Genomic DNA, 25,443 nt, shown 5'->3' with positions numbered 1-25,443 from the left:
CACAGACATGCTCATTCTCAAATTTTATAGCTAAAAGCCAGACAAGCTTATTGCCTCTCCCGTGACAGCTCCGTTGTGTCCTGGGTAAGCTGTCAGACCCCCTGGTCCAGGAGAGCCTGGCTCTTCCCGAAGCCAGCAAGCCTCTTGTCTCTGTTGCCTCCCAGAGCACAAGGCAGACCACCAGGTATGGGATGGAGAACCCACAAACGGCTTTCCACGTAGGCCTGCTTGCCTACAGAAATCATCCGACTTCCGCATGTCTGAACTTCAGCGGCAGTGTGGCTTTGGGGTGAATGCTGGATGAAGGAGGGGTCAGCCCAGACTCCTCTTTTCTTGTCCAGCCTCGAAGGCAGGTAGAGCTTTGTGATGGCTGAGTTTCCTATTGTGGTCCCCTCTACACGTTCCCTGAGGGTGGCCGAAGCCTGTGGTAAGAGTGAGGTGGAGCACAGGGGTCACGGCCTGTATGGAGCCTGGCTTGGTGTAGCTAGCCCAGCAGCCAGCTTCAGGCTTACAGGATGCTGGAGGTGCTGGGGAGGGGAGTGTTGGGGAAGGTGGGCCTCCACCCCCAACCCACACCAACTCAATTCTTCCCCTCATATTTTTTTACCCCCACCCAACCACAGAGATCTTCACAAAATCTCCCGTGAGAGGCTGCTGAGACTTCTTGAAGCCAGTTTATGCCTCCTGCCTCAGGCCATCCCGTCCGGGCACTTTTCTGTTTGTTTGTCCAGGGCTGGAACTAAAGAGTAGACAGTGACCTACCCATGCAGGTTATTCTCAAATGCTGGCCTTGAGTCAAAGTCCTCCATGAATATCAGTTCCTGGGGTTGGTGGACGTGTCTGTGCCGAATCTCCATGGCTGGGACACATCTGAGTGCCCTGTTGATGGTTGTGTCTCTGAGCTTGAGTTCTTTCCGTGGTCACCAAGCTTGTGCCACTTATGCTGGGTAGACTAGGCATTCCCTCGGGAGTGTGGAAAGCACGTGGGCGGGGAGCTGCCAGAGGGGCAGCCACAGGAGGGGCATGCTCTCTCAGTTCAGTAGAATCTGCTGTCCGGGTCCTGAAGACCTCTAAACAGCATTTTACTCGGTTTCTTTGCTTAACTTCCTGCATCAAGGCTTAGGGACACTGGCCATGTGAGCAGATGACAGGAAAAGCCAGTGGCTTCTAGAGGCCGTGGCTCTGGCTGGTGAAAAGGACACTGGGAAGTCTTTTTGCTGAGTGCCTGTTAAAGACCACGCGCCCTAGCTAGCTTTGTCTTGCCCATGGTGTACCCCTGAGCCATGCACAGGGAGAGCTGGACATGCGGAAGGTGACCCAAATAAGTATATTTGAACTAGTATGAAGATTCCCAAGGAGGAGGGCTCAGTCCCCCACAAGGGACAGGCTATCTCAAACCAAAGCAGCCAGGCACAGTGGCATGCTCCTTTAAACGGCGCTTGGTAGCAGGAGGAAGGAAGATGGAGGATTCAACAGTTGAATGACATTCAAGACTCCGTAGCAAGTCATCGGCCAGGACCACGTGAGACCCAGTCTCCGAAAGACAACAAAAACCAAAACCGGAAAACAAACAACAACCTCCCCCAAACAACAGCAAAAACACAAAACAACAACAGGAGCAGAGGTGTCCCGCACATGTCCATTCCCCCCGATTTTGAGACTTTGGATTCAGATGCGAGTCCCTGCGCCGTGCTATGGGAAGAGTCCAGGAAACAGTGACTCATGTCCCGCCGCGTGTCGGTGACGAGCTGAGGAGGTTTCCCAAGAAACGACAGAGGAAGTCTCCTTGTCCTTTACCGCCTGGAGAGGGCTGTGAACCCAGGGCTGTTTCTCTCTTTCTCTTTGACTGGGTGGCAGATTCGGATCTGCTTCTCAGCCCGCAAGAGCTGGGGAATCTCTTTCTGAAAACAAGTCGCCCACTTCCTACAGCGCCGATGAGCTGCTGTGGTCGGGAGCGCGATGAGTAAGGATGAAAGACGGGGCTGGTGCCGGAGCCCCTCTGCCTCCGTGGAGGGGCCTGGTGGGCAGCACACCTGCAGCTGCTTTTCTCTGGAGGAGGCAGAGGAGGACACCAGTGCTGCTTCCAGATGCTTCTCCTTCCTCTTGTCTATCCAGACCCACCACAGGGCAGAGAGGGAGACACTCCTAACACTGGAGATCCCAGCTCACAGCCAAGGCCATTCAGGCTGCAAGTAAGGGGACACACTACATTAAGTTTCATGCTACATTTATGGAAGAATTGTTTGGATGGTCTAATTTTTTTTTTTTTTTACAAAGTGCAATAGGCCTTTTCCAAAATTTTGTCTCCATCGTCATAAAATTAATATATGAAAGCACAGATCCATACAAAATCAGCTCAAATACTAATCTTACTCATTTTTGCAATGTTCTATACTTAGAGTTTTATTTTTATTGCTGTATTTTGAGATGAGGTCTCAAATGTATTATGTAGCTAACGATGGCCTTAAACTTCTGATCCACCTTGTCTCTGCCTCCTGAGTACTGAGGTTACAGGCACGCACCCCACCATACTAGGTTTGTAAGGTGGTAGGGATTGAACCCAGAGCTTCATGCACCACCAGATAAACAGTCTACCTTTGAACTACATCCTCAGTCCCCGGAGGATGGTTTTATAAAGCAGAAATGGAAAGCCTCCAAAGTTACTGCCAGTAACAGCTTAAAGTAAATTCCTTTTTTAAAATTATTTTTATGGCCAGGTGGTGGTGGCGCATGCCTTTAATCCCAGCACTCAGGAGACAGAGGCAGGCAGATCTGTGTGAGTTCGAGGCCAGCCTGGTCTACAGAAGGAGTTCCAGAACAGCCAGGACTATTTCACAGAGAAATCCAGTCTTGAAAAATAAAAAAATAAAATAAATTATGTATATGTATATGGTCTTTTGCCTGAATGAATGTCTGTGAACTCCTTCACACCTGGCGTTCGTGGAGGCCAGAAGAGGGCATTGGGTCCACCTGGAACTTGTTACAGATGGTTATGCACTGCCATGCAGATGCTGGAAATTGAACCTGGGTTCTCTGGAAGAACAGTCAGTGCTCTTAATCACTGAGTCATCTCTTGGAGTAAATTCTTACAGGCCCTTTTCTATGCATATAAAACATATACTTGGAGACTCTGTCGATCATTAGACAAAAATCCAATTTGCAGAACAGTCGGGTGACATTTTCTCTTCTTTCTTTCTTTCTTTCTTTCTTTCTTTCTTTCTTTCTTTCTTTCTTTCTTTCTGTCTTTCTTTCTCTCTCTCTCTCTCTCTCTCTCTCCCTCTCTCTCCCCTCCCCCCTTCCTTCCTTCCTTTCTTCCTTCTTTCTGTCCTTCCTTCCTTTCTTCTTCTCCCCCACTTTTTTTTTTGAGGTAGGGTTTCTCTGTCCTGGAGCTCACTCTGTAGACTGCCGCTGGACTTGAGCTCACAGAGATCTGCCTGCTTCTGCCTCCCGAGTGCTGGGATTAAAGGCGTGCACCACCACTTTCTTTTTCCTATGTATTTTATATTATAAATATATAATAAATATACTTTGAGACAAGGTCTCACCATGTGGCCCTAGCTGGCCCTGAACTCACAGAAATCCACCTGTCTCTTGAGTGCTAGGATTAAAGGCGCCTAGATAACACATTTCTTAATTTATAAATTCATTTATAAAGCTGAACCATAATTTATGTAACTGGTTCCTCATCACCCCTACCCTTTCATTTTTTCTTAACATGCTGGGTATTTAACCCAGGGTTTTGAGATCTTTTTTTTTTTTTTTTTTTTTTTTTTTTGGACCTTTGAGTGTTTCCAGTTCTAGGCTACCAAGTAAGCAAAACCACAAGGAACAATTCAATGAGTTTTTCTTTGTGCATGGCATGTGACCTATTTAAAATGAAGGCCAGGCCCAACATGGCAGCCGAATGTATCTAGCAAAGACTTATAGGCAGTAAGTGACAGCTGAGTTCCCTCTCCCGTACAATAGTCAGGTGCTGAGCACAGACCTCATCACAGCCCCCAACCCTTGGCAGCCGCGCCTGATCCAGCTCAGCGCGCAGCCAACCACCTCCTGCCAGCCCAGCCCCACCTGAACTTGTAAACAAGCAAATGTAATTGCAGAGACAGAGGCAGGGAGATGCTCACATATCACAGCCTGGGGTGGCCTGAGCTACCGTGCGGTGCGCTCTTCCTTCCGCTGCGGACAGGGTATGAGCCTTCAGGAAGCAGAAGCTATCTATAAGCCGCCTGGGTCTCAGACTTACCATTGACACAGTGTGGCTAGAGCAAGAGACTGCCTTGACCCTTTTCTATTCTCCCAGCAGTCTTGGGGCACGGCCTGTCGTTTGCAGAAGGCATTTGCTTCACTTGAGGACCTTGTGCACCTACACCGTCTGACTCTCAGCCCCCACACCCAGTTCTGCCTCAGTTGCGCCTCAGAGGCGGGAGGGGGTTTGTGCTGCCCTTCCTCTGGAGTCAGCTCTGCTTCTGTGACTCTCCGAGACCTCAGAACACAGCCCAGTGTGCCCTGGCCCTTCTCTGAAGTGGCCGTGAAGAGCAGGCAGGATGGACCGCGTCACAATGCTTCTGGGAATTCTGCACGTGCCTGTTGCAACGGCTTTTGCCTCCCTCGTCCTAAACGGCTAGAGGCCATGGCGGAGGAAACGGAGAGGCTTTTAAAATTTGGGGTTCTTCCTCTCCACCCCGACTCCAGTTCAGCGGTTGCTCCTTGGTCAGTCCCTCTTTGGCCACAGAGGCTAAAACATGCTTAGCAAACGAACCAATCTTAACTCTGGTTTTACACCTTTGCTTTGGTACAAGGTGGTCTTGATGCAGGAGTCTCTGGGGCTGAACCTTCCTGAGCAAGTGCTAAAAATAGGGAGGGACATATGGGGACATGAGGTGATAGGTCCTTATGGCTCTAATCTGTAAAGACTGTTACCTACCAAAAGTTCCTCTCTGTGATTGTCAGCAGTGTATAAAGTATGCCTGTTCTTTTCCCCTTATCTTATGATAGAAGAAAAACCAAAAAACCCAAAATTTTACCTGAATATCTCCAGGAACATAATGGCTACTGATCTGTGAAACCTCCATACACCACAAGAAAGCTCATTCTTCAAAAAAAAAAGTTGGTCAGGATCGTCGGTAAGACGCCTCAGTAGGTAAAGGTGCAAGCCTCATGACCTGAGTTCTATGCTTGGAATCACAGCGCAAGGCGAGAACCAACTTCTAAAAGTTGTTCTCAGACCTACCTACCTACTTACACACACACACACACACACACACACACACACACACACACACACTAAAATATTTTTATAATTGCCAGGTGTAGGGCTCACACCTTTATTCCCATACTTGGGTGCCAGAGGCCAGTAGATTTCTGCAAGTTAAAGGCTAGCCTCATCTACATATTGAGTTCTATGCACGCCATAGCTACATAGTGAGACCCTGTCTCAAAAATAAATAAATAAATAAATAAATAAATAAATAAATAAATAAATAAATAAACAAAGCGCTCTCTTTTTTTGCTAACAGACTCCAAAGCCCCCCAACGGCTGGAACAAACACCTGCTCTTTCCTATCAAAAGAATTCGTATCGCTGCAGGTGAAAACGTGTGTGTGTGTGTGTGTGTGTGTGTGTGTGTGTGTGTGTGTGTGTGTAGTGGCCCCAAAGCCACATGACCTGGCTTTGGGAGTCCTGGGTACTTCCTAATCTGTCTTCATCCACAATTCAAGTTAAGGACACATTATATGACCAAATGAGGGTCTTAGATGTAAGATGAGAACATACTGAATGACCCCCCACCCTGGGCTGGGGACTGAACCCAGGACTTTGTGTGTTTAGACTAGTGTTCTACACTCCCAAGCCTTGTTTTTTTTTTTTTTTTTTTTTTTTGCCTAAGTTGACACTTTTGCCGTAGAGGGACTATCCTTGTATGTCACAGGAACCACTTGTATCTTTAACACGGGACTTTATTTTTAGAGCCACGACATTTTCATAAAAACGCCAGAGAGTGAGAGAAGTATCCAAGCCGTGAGAGAGAAGAAGTGAAACTTAAGAATTTCCTACTATGAGACGAAGTAGAAGTGTGTCTCCTGACCCCCGGGAAGCCCTGAGAGACCAGGATGGCTGCCCAGAGCCCAGCAGCTGTTTGCAGGAAGCCTCATTCACAAGCTGGCTTCTCCCTATGAAGATGGGCAGTCTTCTCTGGGAAGACCCAGGGTTGGTCCCCAGCCCTCTCCCATGAGAGGCCAAAGAGCCCAAAATGCTGCCCTACCAAGCAACTTACAAAGATGGTGACTGAAAGGCCACCATCCAAGGTCCAGTCCAAGAAGGGTACAAGAACCACAGGGGGGTCACGGTGGGAGTTCTTGGTTCTTCCGCACACTCTGTGAGTGACTCTGGATGCTGGGGCCATCTCTGTGAGACTCCTGATGAACCACCAAGCGGTTCCAATGCATGCGGTCCATAGACAGAGCTTGCGGTAGTTCAAGGCAGGAGGCTTCAGCAAGGCAGTGAGTCTCCACCGTTGAATGAACCCTTCCCTTATTTGTCCAGATCTTGCTTTTGACTGAGCGCTGTCACGATCCTTTTGTGGCAGGATATCGGTGTTGTGGGCACTGATCATTTGTGAAACCTGGGAAGCAAGAGCAAACTGTAAGACTCCCTTTCAGGCTCGTGACACTGCATTTCTGTAGCAGAAGCAAATGGCAGATGCAGGAGGAAGCAGGTGAGCCCGGGGCTGAGAGCTTTATGTTAGGATGGTTTTTTAGGGCCCATCTCTGTCATTAAAAGGATTAAAAGGCAAAAAAAATGCTGGGCGGTGGTGGTGCACGCCTTTAATCTCAGCACTCCTGGAGGCAGAGCCAGGTGAATCTCTGTGAGTTAGAGGCCAGCCTGGGCTACAGAGTGAGATCCAGGACAGGCTCCAAAGTAACACAGAGAAACCCTGTCTCAAAAAAAAAAAAAAAAAAAAAGCAAAACAAAACAACAACAAAGAAAACCAAACTACAACAAAATAACACACACAAATATAGCTCAAAACCACTCTAGCTTTGGGGCCAGTAGGATAGCTCAGTGGTTAAGGTGCTTGCTTCCAAGTCTGATGATCTGAGCTCAATATCCAGTACCAGTAGTTCTGACCTGCCAGAGTGCACATGTACAAACATAATAAAGAAACATTTTTTAAAAATGTTAAAAGCCCCTGGTTTTGAATGATGTTGCTTCTTGAAGCCCTTTCTAGAATGAGCTGACTTACAAGAGCACACAGGAGTCCAGAGGTGATGGGCCATTGGTGTGAGGATGAGCTATGACAATGGAAGGTTGGGAATATCTGCCTCAAATTGCAACTTGAGTTTGCTAATAGGTGATCTGTGAGGCCCAGGGGCTGTTGTGTCCATACCTGGACCATAACAGCAGAACTAGAAGGGGTTTCCAAAGACTTGGAAGCCACAACCCAACTTTACAGGATCAGGAGTTTACAATGAGCTCAAGGCCAGCCTTTGAGATCCTGTCTCAAGACACACACACACACACACACACACACACACACACACACATACTCCTTCAAGTAAATAAATCTGCAAACATTTTTGTTCACTTTCTTTTTGGTGTTTTGAAACAGGGTCTCTTTACATATTCTTGGATCTCGATATGTGGACCAGGCTGGTCTCAAACTCAACAGAGATCTGCCTGCCTCTGCCTCTGTCCCCCAAGTGCCAAGACTAAAGGTATGCACTGCCAAGTCTGGCTAAATTTCTTTTTCTTTTTTTTTCTTTTTGAGACAAACTGGCTGCGATCTTGGATTCCTGATCCTTTTGCCTCACCTCTTAAGTGCCGGTATTACAGCTGTTTGCAACCTTGCCAATCAGTACAAACTATAAGCAAATATAAAAACAAATCATAGATGTGTGCAGAGCTGCCCCAAGCAAGGAGGGGGGTCAGGACCCCCCAAACACACATACACACACACACACACACACACACACACACACACACACACAACCACACTGTGCACACTCTCTGCCTCACTGGTCCACAGAACTCCTGGTTGTCAAATCTCAGCATCCTATCACCTGCTTCTTCAAAAATGGCATTGTCAGGTCATTGGGGAGCGGGTGAAAATGAAAAAACATGTTGGGACAAATCACAGGGAGCACCAGCATTAGGCTAGTTCTCTACAAAGGCCATAAGGGGAGGCTTTTGCCCAGAACTCTCCGGAGTCTTAGAAGCTTTCACGTTATGATTCTCGTCTGTTAGGTGAAGGTGGTATCTAATTCCAGCCCAGAGCTTGCAGAACCAGCTCACCATCAGAACTTGCTCACCACCTAAACTATAATTACAAACAGCCTATAAAATATATCAGGCAGGGCCGGAGAGATTGTTCAGTGGGTAAAGATGCTTACTGCCATTTCACATGTACGCCTGTCTCTCCCTTGAGCACAAGGCTCTATTGCCCTCTTCCATTTGGAGACATGGTCCTTTCTTTCTTCAAACCTCTGTGTGTGTGTGTGTGTGTGTGTGTGTGTGTGTGTGTGTGTGTGTGTGTGTAGATGTTCTGGGGATCAAACTGATATGTATGGTTGGTTGGCAGATGTGAAGCATCGTCTGTGCTGGAGGAAAACATCACATCCAAGGGTTGCGGGCTGGGGCTCAATCGGCAGAGCATTTCCCTGTGTGCGCCAAGCCCTGAGTTTGATCTTCAGCATGGTGGTATGTGTGCTGTCCCGGCACTCAGGAAGTGGAGGTAGGAAGATCGGGAGTTAAAGGTCAGCCTTAGCAAATAGCAAGTTCAGGACCAGCATGGAATAGGGGAGACCCTGTCTCAAAACAACAACAAATCAAATCCAAGAACACTGTCTGAGCCTGAGGATGGGATCCTAGACCTGACGTTAGGAGCAACCACAGCCTCTGTCTTGTACAAGCCTCTAGCTCCTGCTAAAGGTTGACAGGTAAAAATACATGACCTTTTTTCATGTATTTTTAAATTTACGTAGCTGGTTAATTACTTCTGAGATAGGATTTGTAGCCTCAGGCTGGCCTGGTACTATATAGCAGGGAATGACTTTGACTTTGAGCTTCTCCCTTTTTTTTTTCTTTTCAAGACATGTTTTCTCTGTGTAGCCCTGGCTGTCCTGGAACTCACTATGTAGACCAGGCTAGCCTCAAACTCACAGAAATCAGCCTTCCTCTGCCTCCCAAGTGCTGGGATTAAAGGTGTGCTCTACCACACCCGGTGACTTTGAACTTGTAATCCACCTCCTAGTGCCGGTAGTAAATCACTATGCTTGGTTCACATGGTGCTGGGGACGGAACCCAGGGCTTTGAGCATGCTAGGCAAGCACTCTGCCAAGTCATCCACACCCTCAGGACCCCCCCCCCCATTCCTGGCTTTTTTGGAGAACAGCACTTACTGTTTCATGAAGCGAATTCGGGCTTTCCTGCGCTGGCCTGGAAGAGCAGAGAAAGGCAAGTCAGTGCTTTGCTGGTCACCAGCATCAAGCCTTGGAGCCCGAGAGGAGGATGGCAGGGTTAACCAACACCCACGACTTCATCTGTGGTGCTAGGGTGGGCCCCAAATTCTTCATATTTCACACTTTTGTTGTTTGCTTATGTAGGTTTAAAGTATTTAAAATCATTCATTCATTCCACATTTTTTTTTTTTTTTTTTTTGTTTTTCGAACAGGGTTTCTGTGTAGCTTTGCGCCTTTCCTGGAGCTCACTTGTAGCCCAGGCTGCTCGAACTCACAGAGATCTCTGGCTCTGCTCCCAAGTGCTGGATTAAAGGCTGTGCCACCAACGCCGCCTTCATTCCACATTTTTTAAGAGCCTTCACGCATGCTACTAGATTCTACTACCACTATATCCATCTTACATGTGTGGAAACTGAGGCATGGAACATATGAATTATCAAATAACTTGCCTAAAAGCCATGTAGCTAATGCCAGAGTTTTAATGAAATTCATCTACTCCAGTTCTATCTTTTTTTTTTTTTTTTTTTTTTTGTTTTTTTGTTTTTTTTTTTTTTTTTTTTCGAGACAGGGTTTCTCTGTGTAGCTTTGTGCCTCTCCTGGATCTCGCTCTGTAGACCAGGTTGGCCTCGAACTCACAAAGATCCGCCTGCCTCTGCCTCCCAAGTGCTGGGATTAAAAGCATGTACCACCACTGCTCGGCCAGTTTTACCTTAAGTAAGCTTTCTTGGGGACTGGAGGGCGGGCAGCACAGTGGTGGGACACAAGGCCTTAGGTTCAAATCTCAATAACACACAATAAATATCATTGCCTTTTGCAGCTGGCCAGGCGCCAGAGCTCAGAGGCATCCAAAGCGGCTCCTGGGATGCAGGATGGAAAGAGAAGTGTGTTGTGTTCACTTCCACAGAATGTTTTTATTTGTTTTTGAGACAGGATCTTAGGTGGCCCAGGCTGGCCTCAAATCTCAAATTCACTATGTAGCCAAGGCTAGCCTTGAACTCCTAATCCTTCTGCCTTTACATCCCAAGCACTGGGATTGCAGGCATGTGTACCAGGCTCAGCCCGGCCACTGGGGTTCTTAGAATGGGGTACACACAGACTTGTGTGTGAAGACAGCAGTGTACCAAAGTACCCAGGCCCTCAGCTGCAGTTCTCTGGGGATGGGGCCCACGACCCGTCAGAAATTCACAGGGATCTGCGACCTTGGAAAAGTTAAAAGCCTCTGATCTGGCTGGTGTCCCTGACACTTCCCTCTTCCCGTCATAGATGCCCAGGGAGGAAAAGGGATGTGCTCATGGTGGCAGAGGTGAACGAACAGAGGGACCACGGGTAGTCTGGCCTCTCCTCTGCTTTCCTGTCCATTTTATGAGGCCAGTGCCCGCAGGGCCTGGGGGACAGAGGAGCTGAGAGCAGTGCCCCTGAGCAGGAGTGTGGGGACACACACACTTCTAGGAACACCATTCAAAGGCCACAGGTGAGCTCTTTTGGGCACTGGACTTTCATCTCTACTGCCCACAAGCCTTCCCCACCGCCCCGCCCGTCTACCCAGCACATGGACCCTGAGGACGTCACAGATAGCAGCTGTGGTAGGTAGGCAGTGGTCTATGCTTGGGTGCAGCAGTTGAACCCCGCTGATGCCAACATCGGTGGGCTCAAACCTAGGGTTTATCTGACTGCAGAGACAGCCTGAGTCTCACGTTGGCCTCCTGGGTCTGTGGGGTGGTGTGTCTCTGTGGTACAGAGCATCCAACATGCCCTGGGTTCGAGTCCCTGCACTCCCCCAGAATCCCTCAAAGACAGAAAGGGCCACTTGCAGAGCCATAAGGTTTGTCGGGGCAAATTTATCGTCTACCCTGCTGACCTAGCGAAGAAAGTATGGCTAGCTACACTTTAGGTGACAAAATGGGGGCCCCCACAATGTCCTGTAAGCACCAACTCACAGTGAAAATGGATGGCCACACTCAGGGAAACCAGCAGCACCAGCATGGAGGCCACCAGCAGGCTGAGGGTGATGAGCCCACACGTCGGGCCTGAAAAAGACACATGGCATGTATTCAGCACCGATTCAGACGCAGACAGGAGCAGCCCTCCTCCCAGGCTGTCCCACTGGCCGGCTTGTTGTTGCTGGTTTTTGACACAGCATCTCACTACGCAGCCCTCAGTTTGTAGCCCTGGCTGGCCTGGAACTCACGGAGCTCTGTCTGACTCCCCTTCCAGGAGCTAGCACCGCTGGGTGTATTTTTAGCATACCTCCTTCTGGTTGATTTTAAAATTCACTTTAAATATCACAGGTAATTTCATATGGAAAATGTCAAGTTACGTCCATATCTTTAAAGTGCTAATAAAACTCGGAAGTTGTTTGTGTTCAAAGGAAATAGATACATCTCATGCCTAGTAATAAAATGTTACTATTCATTTAAAAAAACTATTTGAATTTCACAAAAAAATAGACAGCTATATTTTCACTGTAGTTTACACCTGGTTAGAATGCTCACAGACCAAAACTGATAATGTTGTAATCCTCCCCTTTGCGTCTAAACACAGTTTTCACAGGTATGTGCAGTTTTCATGGTTTGTTCATATACAAGTGTATTCGAGTGTGCATACGGGGTGTGTGCACATGTGTGTGGGTGTGGAGACCGGAGGAGGATGGCAGGTGTCCCGCCCTATCACCCTCTACCTCTTTCCCCTGAGACAGAGTCTCTCACTAAGCCTGGCCCTACCTAGACTGGGGGCCAGCAAGCCCCAGAGGCTCTCCCGTCTCTACGTCCCCCAGCTTTTTAAGTGGGTGCTCATGATCTAAACCCAGGGCCTCATGCTTTCACAGCAAGCACTTTGACCCGAAAAGTCCTCTCCCTAGCTGCTGTCTTGTGTTTTTATTTTAAAGATAAGATTTCCTGTATCCCAGGCTGGTCTCTAATTCACTGTGGCCAAGGATGATCTTGAACTTCTGATTCTCCTGTCTCCATCTCTCAAGTGCTGGGATTATACTTATGGGCCATTATGACCACGTCTGGTCTGCCGGGCTAGGGATTGAACCCAGGGCTTCGTGCATGCTAGGCAAGCACTCTACCGACTGAGCCGCATCCCGCATCCCGGGCCCCTTTGCTTTCTCCCTTTCGCACAGCGGTTTGTGCCATGTTCATTGTTTCCCTGTGAATGCATCCCTCCCAGTCCTTTAATCATGCCAGCACATGCTCTGCCCCAGCAGGGTCACAGGTGGTCCTGTGGGCACACCATTGTTTACTTAGCCACCAGCGGGAATCTTAGCTGTTTCCTGTGCTTTACTCTTATAAACAGCCTCGCAGAGAACATTCTGGCGCGTTTGTGTATGCAGGTGCCTTCCTGAGGCAGAAGCTGAAAAGGGGGGCTACTAAACCACAGACTCTGTCCATTTGGGTTGTAGTAGACTGTCAGGTGCCTTCGTTGTCACGCCCACCCAGCGGGTGCCCCTTACCGGCCCTTGTGGATGGCGCTTAACTTTTGACAGTCCAGTGTGTCTTCAAGGGAGAGAGGGAGAGTGACTGATTTTACTTCAGTCCCGATTCTGTGTGCGCTTCAGCCGATTTGCTTGTGTCAGCCGCTTGCACGACTGTTCTTCTGTGATTCGGACATCTGTTCACTTGTCTAGCTTTTGCACGCTAGCTAAGCTGCAGGGCTTGTATCCTTGATGTTCTAGAACCTTCTTCAACACTTTCTGGTCTCAGATCAGCCCCATAGTTGATCTCCCTGAAGGGCTGAGGTGTCATGGGTGAAAGGACAGAGTGCAGGTTTGGACTCTCGGTGGAGAAGTCTAGAAGGCCCTCCGCGTGAGGGAGGAAGAGAATTTCGGCTAGGTGCACCAGGGAGAGCGCTAACGGGTAGCTTCGGCTTTTGAGGTCTGAAGGCAAGGAGTTGTTTTTTCATTCCCTCTCCCTTCGTAGTTTTGAGAAACCAAGGCCTGGGCTGGGGATCTAGCTCAGCTGGCAGAGTCCTGATGCACAACTTGACAGATTGGTTATGGCTCACCCGGCTGGTGAGGCTCAAGGGAGGGAAGCTGATGGACAGCACGCGAGTTATACGTCCCTGATTTCCCAGGGAGTGGACTAGTGTAGACTAGCAGAGGAGGCGGGCAGGGGCAAAGGAGGCTCCCGCAGAGTGACCACAGGAAAATGGAAGCCAGGGATGCTGCTGCGGTTGGGGGAGCATGATTTATTCCAACTGATGGCTGCCTCTCTATATAAAAGGTCTCTCTCTCTCTCTCTCCTTTCTTACTTCCTCTCTCCTTCCTTCCTTCCCTCTCCCTCTTCTTTTCCCCCCCTCTCTCCTTTCCCTCTTCCCATTTCTGTGTATATATGTATGCATGTGTGTGTGTGTGGTTTTTTAAAATATATTTATAAACAAGATCTCATTCTGTAGATCAGCCTGGCCTAGAATTTACGATGGAGTCCAGGCTAGCCTCCGACTTACACTGATCCTCCTGCCTCATCCTCTTGATCACAGGTAAAAAGCCACCATGCCTGACTTAATTCATTTTTGAGACAGTATCTCACTACGTTGCTCAGACTACTCCTCCTCCTCCTCCTCTCAAACTTAGGAGTTCGACTGATCCCCCTGCCTCAGCCTTCTGAAAAACTAGGCCAACAGGGACTGTATTTTGTGGGGTTTGTATTTTTGTTGCCTGACTCTCAATCCTTTTAATCAAGTTTTCAGGGCATAAGATGTTATACAAATGAAGTCACTCTGTCTTCCTTTTCATATTCATATTCATAACAGAAAGGCTTTCTGTTCAAAAATTTGGGTTTTCTTTTTTGATTAGTGTTTTGATTTGTTTGAGACAGGGTCTCATATAGCCAGACTGGTCTCCAATTTGCATTGTAGCTGAGGATAATCTCGAACTCCTGATTGCTGGCCTCACCCTTCCCGGTGCTGGGATTACAGGCATAACGCACCAAACCTCCACCGTGACCTCGGGAGGCAGCCCCCTCCCTGTCTCCCCACCCTGCGGGGAGCACCTCAGTCTGCACCCAGCAGTCCTGGGGTGTGGTTTGTTCTCCAGGCAGTGCAGCGGCAGATGGAACTCTGTTTCTCACCAGAAGCTTTTGGGGGTGGAAGTCAGTATGTTTCCAGAAACACATTTGAGCATAAGGCTTCAAGGGTGCGCATGAGCCTGCTCCAGCCGAGACGCCTGGCGTTCACTCATCAGCTTGTCCGAGCCCTACCTTTTGTGTTAGGTCCTCTGTTAGCCTGGAAAGGAGTGCAGTGCTGGCCCTTGGCCTGGGAGTTTTTGTTTGTTGACAGCTTGATTGTGATACGATTTGCAAACCAGAAACTCCACCTGTTTAAACTATACAGTTTTGAGCAGGTGTACAAGTCTATAATCCCCAAACCTGTGAGCCTAAGGCAGAAGGATTGTGAATTTGAGGTCAGCCTGGGTTAAAGTTAGTTCCAGGCAGCCTTGGCTATGTAAAATTCTAAAAACTCAATGCTTTTTAGAATCTTCCTAGAGATGTGAAGCCATCACATCGTCTAACTTTGGGACATTTTGTGAGTTCCAGAAAGACAAAACCAAAACCAAACCTGGTTAAGACTCCTCATTGCTACCCGGTGCCCACCTGCAGGCCGCCTTTCCTCTACTTCTGTCTCTGTGACCCTCAGAGCTATGGACACTTCACGTTTGTAGGGTCTGCGCTGTTGTCAGGACTGGGTTCACTATGTTGCCCTGACTGACCTGGAACTTGCTTTGTAGACCAGGCTGGCCTTGAACTCATAGAGATCCACCTGCCTCTGCCTCTGAGTGCTGGGATTAGAGGCTAAAATGTGTGGATTTTTTGTTTTTGCATTTTGTTTTTTATAACTGACCTTTCACTGTGCATTTTCAAGATTCATCCTAACTTCAGCATGTAACAGTACATTATTTGGGCAAGGGGCATTGAGACAGGGTCTTACATAGCCCAGGCTAGCCTCAAATGTGACAAGTAGTTGAGGATAACTTTAAACTCCTGATCCTTTTGCTTCTACCTTCTGAGTGCTGGGATTACAGATGTGTGCCGCCACATCTGGGCTCGCTCTTTCTTTCTTCCTTTCTTTCTTTACCAGGGCTTCTCGACATAGCTCAGGCTGACCTTGAACTTGTGTCTTGCCTCAGTCTCCTGAGTGTTAGGACTATAGGCATGGACCACCATACCCAGACAGTACTTAATTCTTTTTTTTTTTTATTACATGTATCTGCTGATTGAGTATACGGTGTGTGCATTTGAGTGCCGTGGCACACATGTGGAAGGTAAAGGATGCCTTCCTTGCAGGAGTCCGTTTTCTCTTTGTGCCGTGTGGGTCTCGTGTCCTGAACACTGTCAGGCTTGGCAGCAAGTGCCGCTACTTCCTGAGCCGTCCTGTGAACCCAGCACTGCGTTCTTTCCGTGCCCTTGTATTGCCTGTACCCTGTTTGGTTAGCCTACGCATTAGGTGAGGAACATCTGGGGGGGGGTGCCCACTTTTCTGGCTATGGTGAATTGTGCTGCTGTGAGCACCTGTTTGTGGGGTTTGGGGGGGGGGCTGTATCTTCCTTAACGTCTTGTTCTGTGATGATTTGTGGGTGTGGCCTCACTGGACTGTGACCTGCTGTCATACCCAGTGCCCCTTTTGTTGGCCCCAGCTTGGGGCTAGAGAAATAGGCTACAGGTCAAAGACTCGGCCAGTGTTTGTACCAGGAGGAAGGAAAAGTAGGAAGCTGCCTTTTTTTTTTTTTTTTTTTTTTCTGTGCGTGCAGTGATGGGAAACTTACCCTTCTGGGCCTTTGGGTTGGGGGATGGGCACTGTTTCTTCTTGAGGATGGTCTTCTTGGTGGTCGGGGCAGTGGTAGGAAAGGCCTCAACTGCAGAAAGAAGAAAGATCCATATGTCAGGCAGGTAAGCAGCAAGACTCACAGGCAGACTGTGTACCTTTCTTCCGGGCATGGAGTTCTCAGTTCTCAGATGAACGTAGAGCCAGTGGGTGGGGATAGCCTGGAGTACTGGAGGGAGGCTATGGAGCCACCAGAGCCTTGTGCCATAATTAACAACTGTGTAGCCTGGGCTAAGTCGTCTGTTCCTCAGCTTCCCATCTGTAGTAAGAAGATGACTTCTGCTAGGAGGTGGTGGCCCACGCCTTTACTCCCAAAACTAGGGAGGCAAAGGCAGGCAGATCTCTCTGAGTTTGAGGCCAGCCTGGTCTACAAAGTGAGTTCCAGGCCAGCCAGAACTACACAGAGAAACCCTGTCTTGAAAAAAAAAAAGGATGATGACTTCTACTATGTCGTGAGAAATCAAGAGTGCGGCATACCCAGCCAAGGATGCAGTAGGCATGACTATGCTTGGCGGAAGACCTTGGGTTGAGGTCCTTGGTCCAGCCAGGCATGGTGGAACACGCCCTTAATCCTAACACTTGAGAGGCAGAGGCAGGTAGATCTTTGTGAGTCTGAGGAGCCTCACCCAGTCTACATGAATACCTGGGCAGCCAGGGCTATGTAAAAAGATCCTATCGCAAAAGCCACACCAAGAAGACACCTTGGTCCTTTGGCATGACCAATCTCTGAGCCTCCTTGCCAGTCCCCAAGCTGGTGGAAAGGAGATGGTTGTCCCTCCCTACAGGAACCTCACCAGTTACAAGAGGTGGATAAGCTACAAGCTGGGACTCCAGACCCTTCTCCCTTTCCTGGATGGCGCCTCCTCTCCTCAGCTTTGATTCAGTGTCTCACGCTGAGGGGTTGGGAGAGAGGTAGGAGTGGACGCACTGAGCAGCGAGACCAGAAGGTTCTGAGGTCTGGACTTTCTCTGGACCAGTCACCCTTAGCATTTGCTAGCCAAGAAAACTGATCTCCTGCATTCTACCCTCAGCAAAGTAGTAGGAGACGGGCTAGGAAAAACCAAAAGACCATTTCCGGTACCACCTCTGACAAAAGATAACCACATTAGGTCACTGCCAGGCTTTTGACCATTGGAGCCAAGGAGCTGTTGTAAGTGACAGCCACTAGCAGTGACAAGGCCCGAGAGTCCAGCCCTGCTGGGTGTTAAGTCCTTTAGCGCTCAACACTCCTAATCTAGGTCCGTTTGCCTCCGCTCACACTGAAAGAAGCAGGAGTCTCCCAGCTGCTCAGTGGTGAGCCCAGGAGGGAGCGAGCTGTAGCCTCCAGGGCCTTGGCTGGCACAGCAGCCTGGGTCTGATGGGAGGGGGTGGGGACAAGAGGAAGTTGTTCTGTTTTCATTTCATCTCACTCTACGTCAGGTCTCCTCAATGCCTCCTGGTCCATGGGTTTGACCTCTCTGTCTCTGTCTTTTTTTTTGAGGGACAGGTCCTTGGAACCCATAGTGTGCTGGAGGGCCTGAACAAGGTCTGTTTTTCCCAACACTCTCAATACTACCCACACTTCTCCAAAACATTTGGACCCTCCAGCCCGGCAGGTAGGCTCAGGCTCTCGGTGTCCTTGTCCCTGGGAAGACACTGCAGACCCTGGGTTGCTGGGCAGCACACAGGACTTGGAAACATGGAAAGCCAGGATAGGTAGAGATGGAAAAATCACCTGCTCTTATTGCACATCCACCTTTCTCAGACCCTGAGGCACTGGGAAGGCATGGTGCTCACAGAAACAAAAGTAATAAAACAAACACAACCCGACCTTACTCTCCCCTCTCCCCGCCACCATGATAGACCGGAGACTAGAGAGGCCATGGGGACCTCACTCTGTTTTTATTGTCCTTGTTGGTTTTCATTGTAACTCTGGCTTTGTCCCCAACTGTCTCTGTGCCTCCCTAGGCCGAGTGGCCTAACTTCTGGGGGTGCCTGGGGTGCCCTTGTGACTCACAGCCCCCAGGTGAGCGGGAAGCAAACCAGTGAGAAGCCCAGTCCTGGCCTGAGCTGGAGACAGCACTACAGCCAACCACGGGCCTGAGAGAATCTCCGAGGATTGCTTTCCACCCCAAGAGATGAATCCTTACTGTCCAGGGTGGCTAGTCTGGACAGAGATCCGCTGCACACATAAAATATGTACCCAACGCCATGTATGAAAAATAAGTTACCCGTTTTGCTAAACTGGGTTCAATAAAATGCATCGTGAAACTCATTTCACTTCTTTCTGCCTACTTAGGTGCCTCTTAGAAAACGGAAGATCACATCTATGATTTGCAAGGTACTTCTGCATATTAATGAAACTGCAGCTTCCGAGAACTAGAGGCAGGCAAGCAGCTGCCTTGTCCAGGTATGGGAACTGAGGCTGGGGGAAGGGAAAGGCATGTGATGGATTGGTAGCCTGGCTAGGCCTGGGGTCCAGTTTCTTTATCCTCTGAAGCCGCAAGTGTGGATTTGAGCCATAGAACCCTACAAAGAATGCTGAGGACAAACCGCTTCTCTGCCACTTCAGAAATGATCTGCGTGCGTGTGTGTGTGTGTGTGTGTGTGTGTGTGTGTGTGTGTGTGTGTACATGTACCCAGGCAGTGAGAGTCTGTAGGTACACTCAGGGTTCCTACAGGGATACTGGGGTGTCGAATCACAAGCGCCCACCTTTGACTGACCTATCTGTTTTCACCTCATCGGCTTCCCATCCAAAGCGGGAGTAGAATACACCGTCTTCTGGGTGGGTGGCCGCATTAAGGGACACAGCTACATGCAACCCTCAAAGGTGCTTGGCCTGGGTAACTCTCAGTGTGTATTTCCTATTAGTTTTAGAGGTGGCTTGATTAGTCCTGGGTGTAGAGTGGGGGCTCACTAGAGCAGGCTGCCCCTGTACTCTGTGTGTGTGTGTGTGTGTGTGTGTGTGTGTGTGTGTGTGTGTGGGCGCACGCGCACGCTCCTTCATAGCCTTGAAACCATGCTTACCCACGTTCAGCTCCGTCCCTATCCCAAAGATCAGGTTGGGGCTCCCGATCATCATGCAGAAGTAGGTGCCGCTGTCCTCCAGCTTCACACTCTTGAGCTCGAGTATGTACCGGCTTATATCCGAAGACATGATCATGTCCTCCTTCTTTACCCCTTCACCATACACAGAGGTTCCTTTGGAAGGGTTCCACGAGGCCAGGAACTCAAAGCGCCTCTCCTTGGCGGGTCCCCGGCGCTGCCTCAGCCAGTGGATGAGTGTGGTCTTAGGGAGACTTTTAGCTTCACAGAACACTTTTGCCGATCGATTGGTTAGAAGGGTCAGGGACTTGGGGGTCTGAAGGAGGGCAGAGCTGCTCCAGAGAGCTACAAGAAACCAGAAGATGTAAATCAGGCTGTTGCTATACACATGTAATCTCAGCTCTCTGTGGGTTGCAGCAGGAGGATCAGAACTTCAAGTTTGGTTACCTGGTGAGTTCAAGGCTAGCCTGGGCTACATCAGAACCTGTCTTCAAAAAAAGAGAGAGACGGTAGGGGGAGGGCTTGTGAGATAGCTCAGCAGATAACGGTGTGTACCACCCAACCTGACCTCATGAGTTCAACGTCTAGAAACGAGAAGGGGCAGAAACCATTGGCACACGTTTCTGGGCACAGTGGTGGGGTCTCAGAATCACCATGAGTTTGTCTGGGAGGCAAACTGAGGGGAGAGTCTGCCTGGAGAAAGAGCCAGGGTGTTAACAGCAGTCGGTGTCTTTGAACTCACAAACATCGACTGCAGGGCAGGGTTCCCTGTGCTTGCCTTTACTGAGGCAACTGGCTGACAATCTACTCTTCCACCTGTGGCCCTTGGCATAAGTCATCTTAACCAAGTCTCACCCTGGCTCCTGGGTGTTTATCCCCCTTCCCCAGATGAGAAAACACCGGCAATAAATCAGCTTGTTTGGAGTCTCACGGATTCAACTCCAAAGAGCCAATGTCGAAAGCCAAAGCTAGTTAGTTGCCCGCCTCACCTGGCTGTGGCTCTGCAGAGACAGGCCATTGGTAGTGCTAAGCAGCTGACAGAGACCTGGAGCAAACCGGGAGAGGAATTTGGAGTCTTAGGCCCAGGGCAAGGCTCCTTTGGGCAGTGTGAGATTTCTGGACCTAGTTCAAGGAGCTGACCCTGCAGGTGGTTGTTACTCCCCAATCCCACAATGGACCTGTCACGGACGGACTTCTTGCCCCTCAGGGCAGAGCAGTCATCACAGAAGCAAGACTGAGAGTTCGTTTGTCTCAGATGAGAAGAACGGGCAGGCAAAGGAGTGGCAGGCATGGCCGTGCACACCGCCTTTGCCCTGTACCAGCTGTGGGACCTCAGAAGTCACCAAGTTCGTGGTCTCCTGTGAAAGAAGGGCAGCTTGACTTGGCGCTATTGGCCTGCTTGCTGCGGAGGGTTGGAAGGAAAAGAAAGGAAGGCGGCTATGGTGGTGCACACTCAGAATCCTAACACTTGGGAAGCTGAGGCAGAAGGATTGCTTTGAGTGTGAGGCCAGCCTGAGCCACATTGTGAGTTTGAGGGAGAAAAAGAGAAGTGAAATCATATGTGAACAGTGAAACCCTCACACAGGACATCATCTGCGGACAGTGAGGCCGGTGAAACCGACATATCATCTGCGGACAGTGAGGTGCCTGTGTGAAACCCTCGCACAGGTAAACTCTGCTGGCAGGTCTATGATCTCAGGGGATGTTCTAGGCACCAAGTGAAGTCTCAAGGAGGATCAGACTAAGTTTCTTTCACACCCAGGACCACGAGGGTTCTAACAAACCCAGTTTGACCCAGAAAGCCTTTTTCTTTGGCTCAGAGCAGAGGGCCATGGCCAAGATATAACAGAGAGGACAGGGCTGGCTGATCAGGGACCGGAGGGTGTGTGAGCCCGGAAGAACCAGCTGCTTGAGTTAATGGTGAGATGACTGCCTATAATTGTGGCTCAGGTCTTATGGCCCCATCCCTAGGACTGATGTGATGAACTAAACCCAGAGTCCACCCTCAGACCACTCTGAGCTTCCACTCGCGTGGAGAGAATGAATATTTCCCTGGGGCTCAGTTGCCACTACATCTCCCTTCCCCTGAGTATCAGGCTACCACTTCTGGGCCTCGGCAGCCATTTTTATTGCTTTGGGTCACTGGCCTCTTTGGGGACGTTAATGTGAAGTGACCACGCCAGTCTTTAGTGCAGTGGGACAGGTACAGTGTGTGTGTTGTCTGATTTGATCCTCACCAAATCCTACGGGGGAGAGACTCATTTTACCCGGGAGCAAACGGCTCAAGGGAAAGCTATACTCAGGGTCACGCAGCCTGTGTGGAGTGGACTCACTCAAACCGAGGTCATAGGACTTGGGCGAATGAGCTCAGAGCCTTGGAATTGAACCGCATGCAAAATGGGGCCACAACTCCACAGACGGCAGGAGACCCTCCAATGAGCCCAGAGGACACGCACAGCCAGGCTTCCAGTCACACATGGTCTCATTTGATCTGTTTGGTAGCCCCGGATTCCATTTTCAGAGGGATGGCATTTCTAGAGTGATCAGCAGTAGCTTTAGTGGCTTGGAATAGCCCTGCCTCTGTTCTCTTTGTGATGTCGTTGAGCTAGCCTGGTCAGAGGCAGGGGCTGCCATACCCTGTCTCCCTCAACTCTGTAATCAGTTTTGGGCTTCAGGTGGTGCCAGACCAGTGCAGATTCGAGGAGTCTCCCTCTAAAAAGCACACTCGCTGGGTCTGATCACAACGACAGACTTTAGGCTACACGTCTGTGCCAGCCCCAACATCCCATCTGCCGTGCCTAGTGCTGCTTCTTGGGGGAGCCTTGCTGTGCAGGACCCCGACTCCAGAGGACACTGGAGGGTGAGGGGGTCGTAGTGAGCACCCCACCATAGTTGTCCCTGAGACAGGTACAGCAGTGTTTGTCCAGTTTCCTAGAAGCACCTCCCCAGACATACTAAGAGTGTGTCTACAGCCCCTGGCCTGGGCCGGCCTGGGCCTCGGAGAACTGCATGGGGCACATCCCTGTGTGCGCCCTCAGCAACTACGTTTCCCCTTCGGTTTCTCTCTCCTCTTTTATTTCTTCTTCCTTTCCTCTCTCCCCTTCCAGTTCAGGCTGTGGGGCAGTGGTGGCTTCTGCCCTCGGCTTCTGGAAAATGAGCTCCTGGGTGGAATCTTCTTCCCCCCCACCAGCCTGCCCTGTTCCCACAGCCTGGCTCCTGTCTGTTCCTCCTGTTGCGGAGTCTGCCCGGTCTACGTTCTCTGCTCTGGTGCAGGCTTGTGCTAGCCCACTCTGGGTCTTACCTGCCAGCTTCACACTGAAGACCAGCCAGAGCCATGGCTGCATCTTGGCGCTCATGAGGACACCTGCTCCCTCAGGGCTCCGTCAGCCGACAGCCGTTAGCCGAAGGGTGGGTTAGGAGCCAGGGCGGGCGGGTGGGGCACCCTGAGTGGAAGGGAGGTGGGGAGCTGATGAAGCTAGAGGGCGGGGCTGCCAGGGAGGAGCGGAGGTGTGTGTGTGTGTGTGTGTGTGTGTGTGTGTGTACGTACACGTGTGCACCCTATGGCCTTCGTCTTCATCCTCGACAGCATCAAAGGCTTTGACTTTTCAAAGAGGCCACCAGGACTCTGCTTTCTGGTCAGGAAGTGACAACTCTCAGTCATGCCAAGCAGTTGGACCTGTGTAATGCCTCTTGCCCCTGAGAAGGGCTCAAGACAGAAGCCCAATACCCTGTGACAACTGGGATAACTGAGTCACAGAGTCCAGGTCTCACAGCTTTGTGCAGCTGGGCCCTAATTCGGACACGTCTTCATTTCTTTCTGAGCAGGCTGGAGGAGGGGCTCATCTTGGTTTGAGGACAGTCCACTGTGGTTGGCAAGAGACTGAGGCTTTACATCTGCGTGGCTCAGGAAAGGAGACAGCTGTGGAGAACCTCCTAGTGCCAGCGTCCAGCTGGCCCCTGGAGTGATCGAGACACCCTTTGAGGGGGAAGGAAAGCTAACCGACACACAGAGAAATGAGCCGAGAGGCGAGCTGGAGTGCTGCTGAGGGGCCCAGACCTTGCCCTGAAAGCGAGGCAAGGTCAAACCTAGACCTGGGGTGTGTGAGTGTCGGGTGTCTCCCCTCCTGTCCTGCCTTACAGCGCTGTATGCCTCGGGCTTCTTTACTAGTTTTGAGATCAAAGCCCATCAAGAACCTGTGAAGAGACCCTGTTTGGCCTGTGGAGGTTGGCAGAGGTGAGTTGGAGGAGGGCTGCATGGGGAAACTGGATCCTTGATGATCTGTCTGCTGGGAAGAGGGAGGATGGAGAGGAGCTAGGAGAAGACAGACTAGAGGGTTGCAGGTGTCTGCGAGCACCAGCCAGGCAGGCCCTGCACACGCTCAAGTTTCAGAAGAGGGCACGGGACATCACTGGCGGCTAAAGCTGTCAGCGGGGCAGACACTGTCACCTCAGTGTCTAAATGCACTGTTCTCTCCCACTCCTTCGGGTTCCTGGTGACAGGTATGGAAGAACCGAAGCAGGAGTTCAAGAGTTCTGGAGAAGAAGAGGGAGTGACCATGTCCTGACCTCAGGTCTCTGTCAGCCCGGCTAGTCTCCACCATATTTTCCTGATGTCACTGTTCCCAGGAGGACCTGCTAAGGCCCAGATGTACACAGCGTAGACAGTCCTAGGACACCACACACTAGGAGTTCTTCAAATCCAGCTCAAGCTCACTGATCACAGAGTGAACCGTGGGAAGGGACACAGAGCGTCAGCTGATAAATGAGTGATCCGTTCACTCCCCAGTGGCTCCTCGTTCCAGAATCTGGCGCCTGCTCATCTTCAACTGCTTCTCTGAATTTACTTCTTCCTCACGACGGACCTGGACAACAGACGGACTTAGTAAATGGCCTCTGGTTTTTGGAGAAGGGGTTTCAGGCCCAGGGATGATTTTTGAACTCTTGATCCTCCAGCATTTACCTCCCCAAGGCTCCTTAAATTCTTTCTGATTGTGACCTCTTTCTGATCCCCAAATTTTTCCATGTCCCCAGGTATAGGTCTATGAAACATATATACAAAGCAACCATTTGCTGATAACTAATCATTAATGAATTTGTTTTATTCTACTTTTTAAAAAGATTATATTTTTGTGTGGGAGTGTGAGAATGTGTGTTTTTTACTCAGCGGCTAGAAGAGTGTATCAAATATGCTGGAGCTGGAGTTATAGGACTTTATGAGCCACCTGGCATCTTTATGAGCCTAACTCTGGTCGTTGGGAAGAGCAGCAAGTACCCTTAACCACTGAACTGTCTCTCCAGGTCCCAATAAAATTATTTTAAATAATTTCTTTGATATGCATATAATGCTACCATTTATTAATGATGGAGCAAATTTGCACACTACAGAGATGGATGTGCTTATTTATTTTTACATGGAGAATTAAATCAGGCCTGAATATTTTGATACTGCAGGACACAGAACATCAAATTGAATGACATTTTGATTTTATAATCGTCAATGCAGAGAAAGCTGCTTTACATTAATATAGCACAGAATGGCCAAGTATGTTTGGGGACACTTCAGAAACTGTTGGCCTAATCCCAAACCCAAATCCATTTAATGATTAAAAACTTTTTTTAATGTATTTATTTTATTTTATGTGTATGATTGTTTTGTCTGCATGTGTATCATGTACATGCCTGGTACCTGTGGCAGTTAAAAGACAGTGTTGGACTGGAGGTACAGATGGTTGTGGCTGCCACATAGGTGTTGGGGACTGAATCTGGGTCCTCGGTAAGAGCAGCAAGTGCTCTTGGCCACGGAGTCATCTTTCAGAATCATGGGTTTTGTTTTCGTTTTTTTTTTTTGGGGGGGTTGCTTTGTTTTTTTTTGTTTGTTTGTTTGTTTGTTTTAAATAAACTCAAGTCAGCAACTCAAACATCAGTTTTTTAAAAATCAAACATTCTAGCCAGGTGGTGGTGGTCCACACCTTTAATCCTAGCACCTAGGAGGCAGAGGCAAGTGGATCTCTGAGTTCGAGGCCAGCCTGGTCACAGAGCAAGTTCCAGGACAGTAGGGCTACGCAGAGAAATCCTATCTTGAAGAAAACCAAAAAACCAAAAGCACAAATGAAACAAACAAGCATTCTAACACAATACAATAAA

At 49.5% G+C, this 25,443-nt stretch overlaps 1 protein-coding gene across 1 annotated transcript; it reads right to left on the bottom strand.

Moving 5' to 3' along the window:
- Nucleotides 1-5,936: 5,936 nt before the first annotated feature.
- Nucleotides 5,937-22,729, bottom strand: Cd8b (CD8b molecule). The gene is made up of 6 exons (XM_028860223.2): nt 22,601-22,729; nt 19,282-19,644; nt 16,216-16,305; nt 11,393-11,482; nt 9,396-9,432; nt 5,937-6,619 (listed from the first exon to the last, which is right to left on the bottom strand). Exons 1-6 carry the CDS (start codon nt 22,653-22,655, stop codon nt 6,607-6,609), a joined length of 648 nt encoding a protein of 215 aa, XP_028716056.1. The 5' UTR covers nt 22,656-22,729; the 3' UTR covers nt 5,937-6,606.
- Nucleotides 22,730-25,443: the final 2,714 nt, after the last annotated feature.

Source organism: Peromyscus leucopus, chromosome 3 (genome assembly GCF_004664715.2).
Source record: "Peromyscus leucopus breed LL Stock chromosome 3, UCI_PerLeu_2.1, whole genome shotgun sequence".
Classification (NCBI taxonomy): Eukaryota; Metazoa; Chordata; class Mammalia; order Rodentia; family Cricetidae; genus Peromyscus; species Peromyscus leucopus.
Note: the sequence above shows the minus strand (reverse complement) of the source record. Positions and strands in the feature narration are given on the sequence as shown.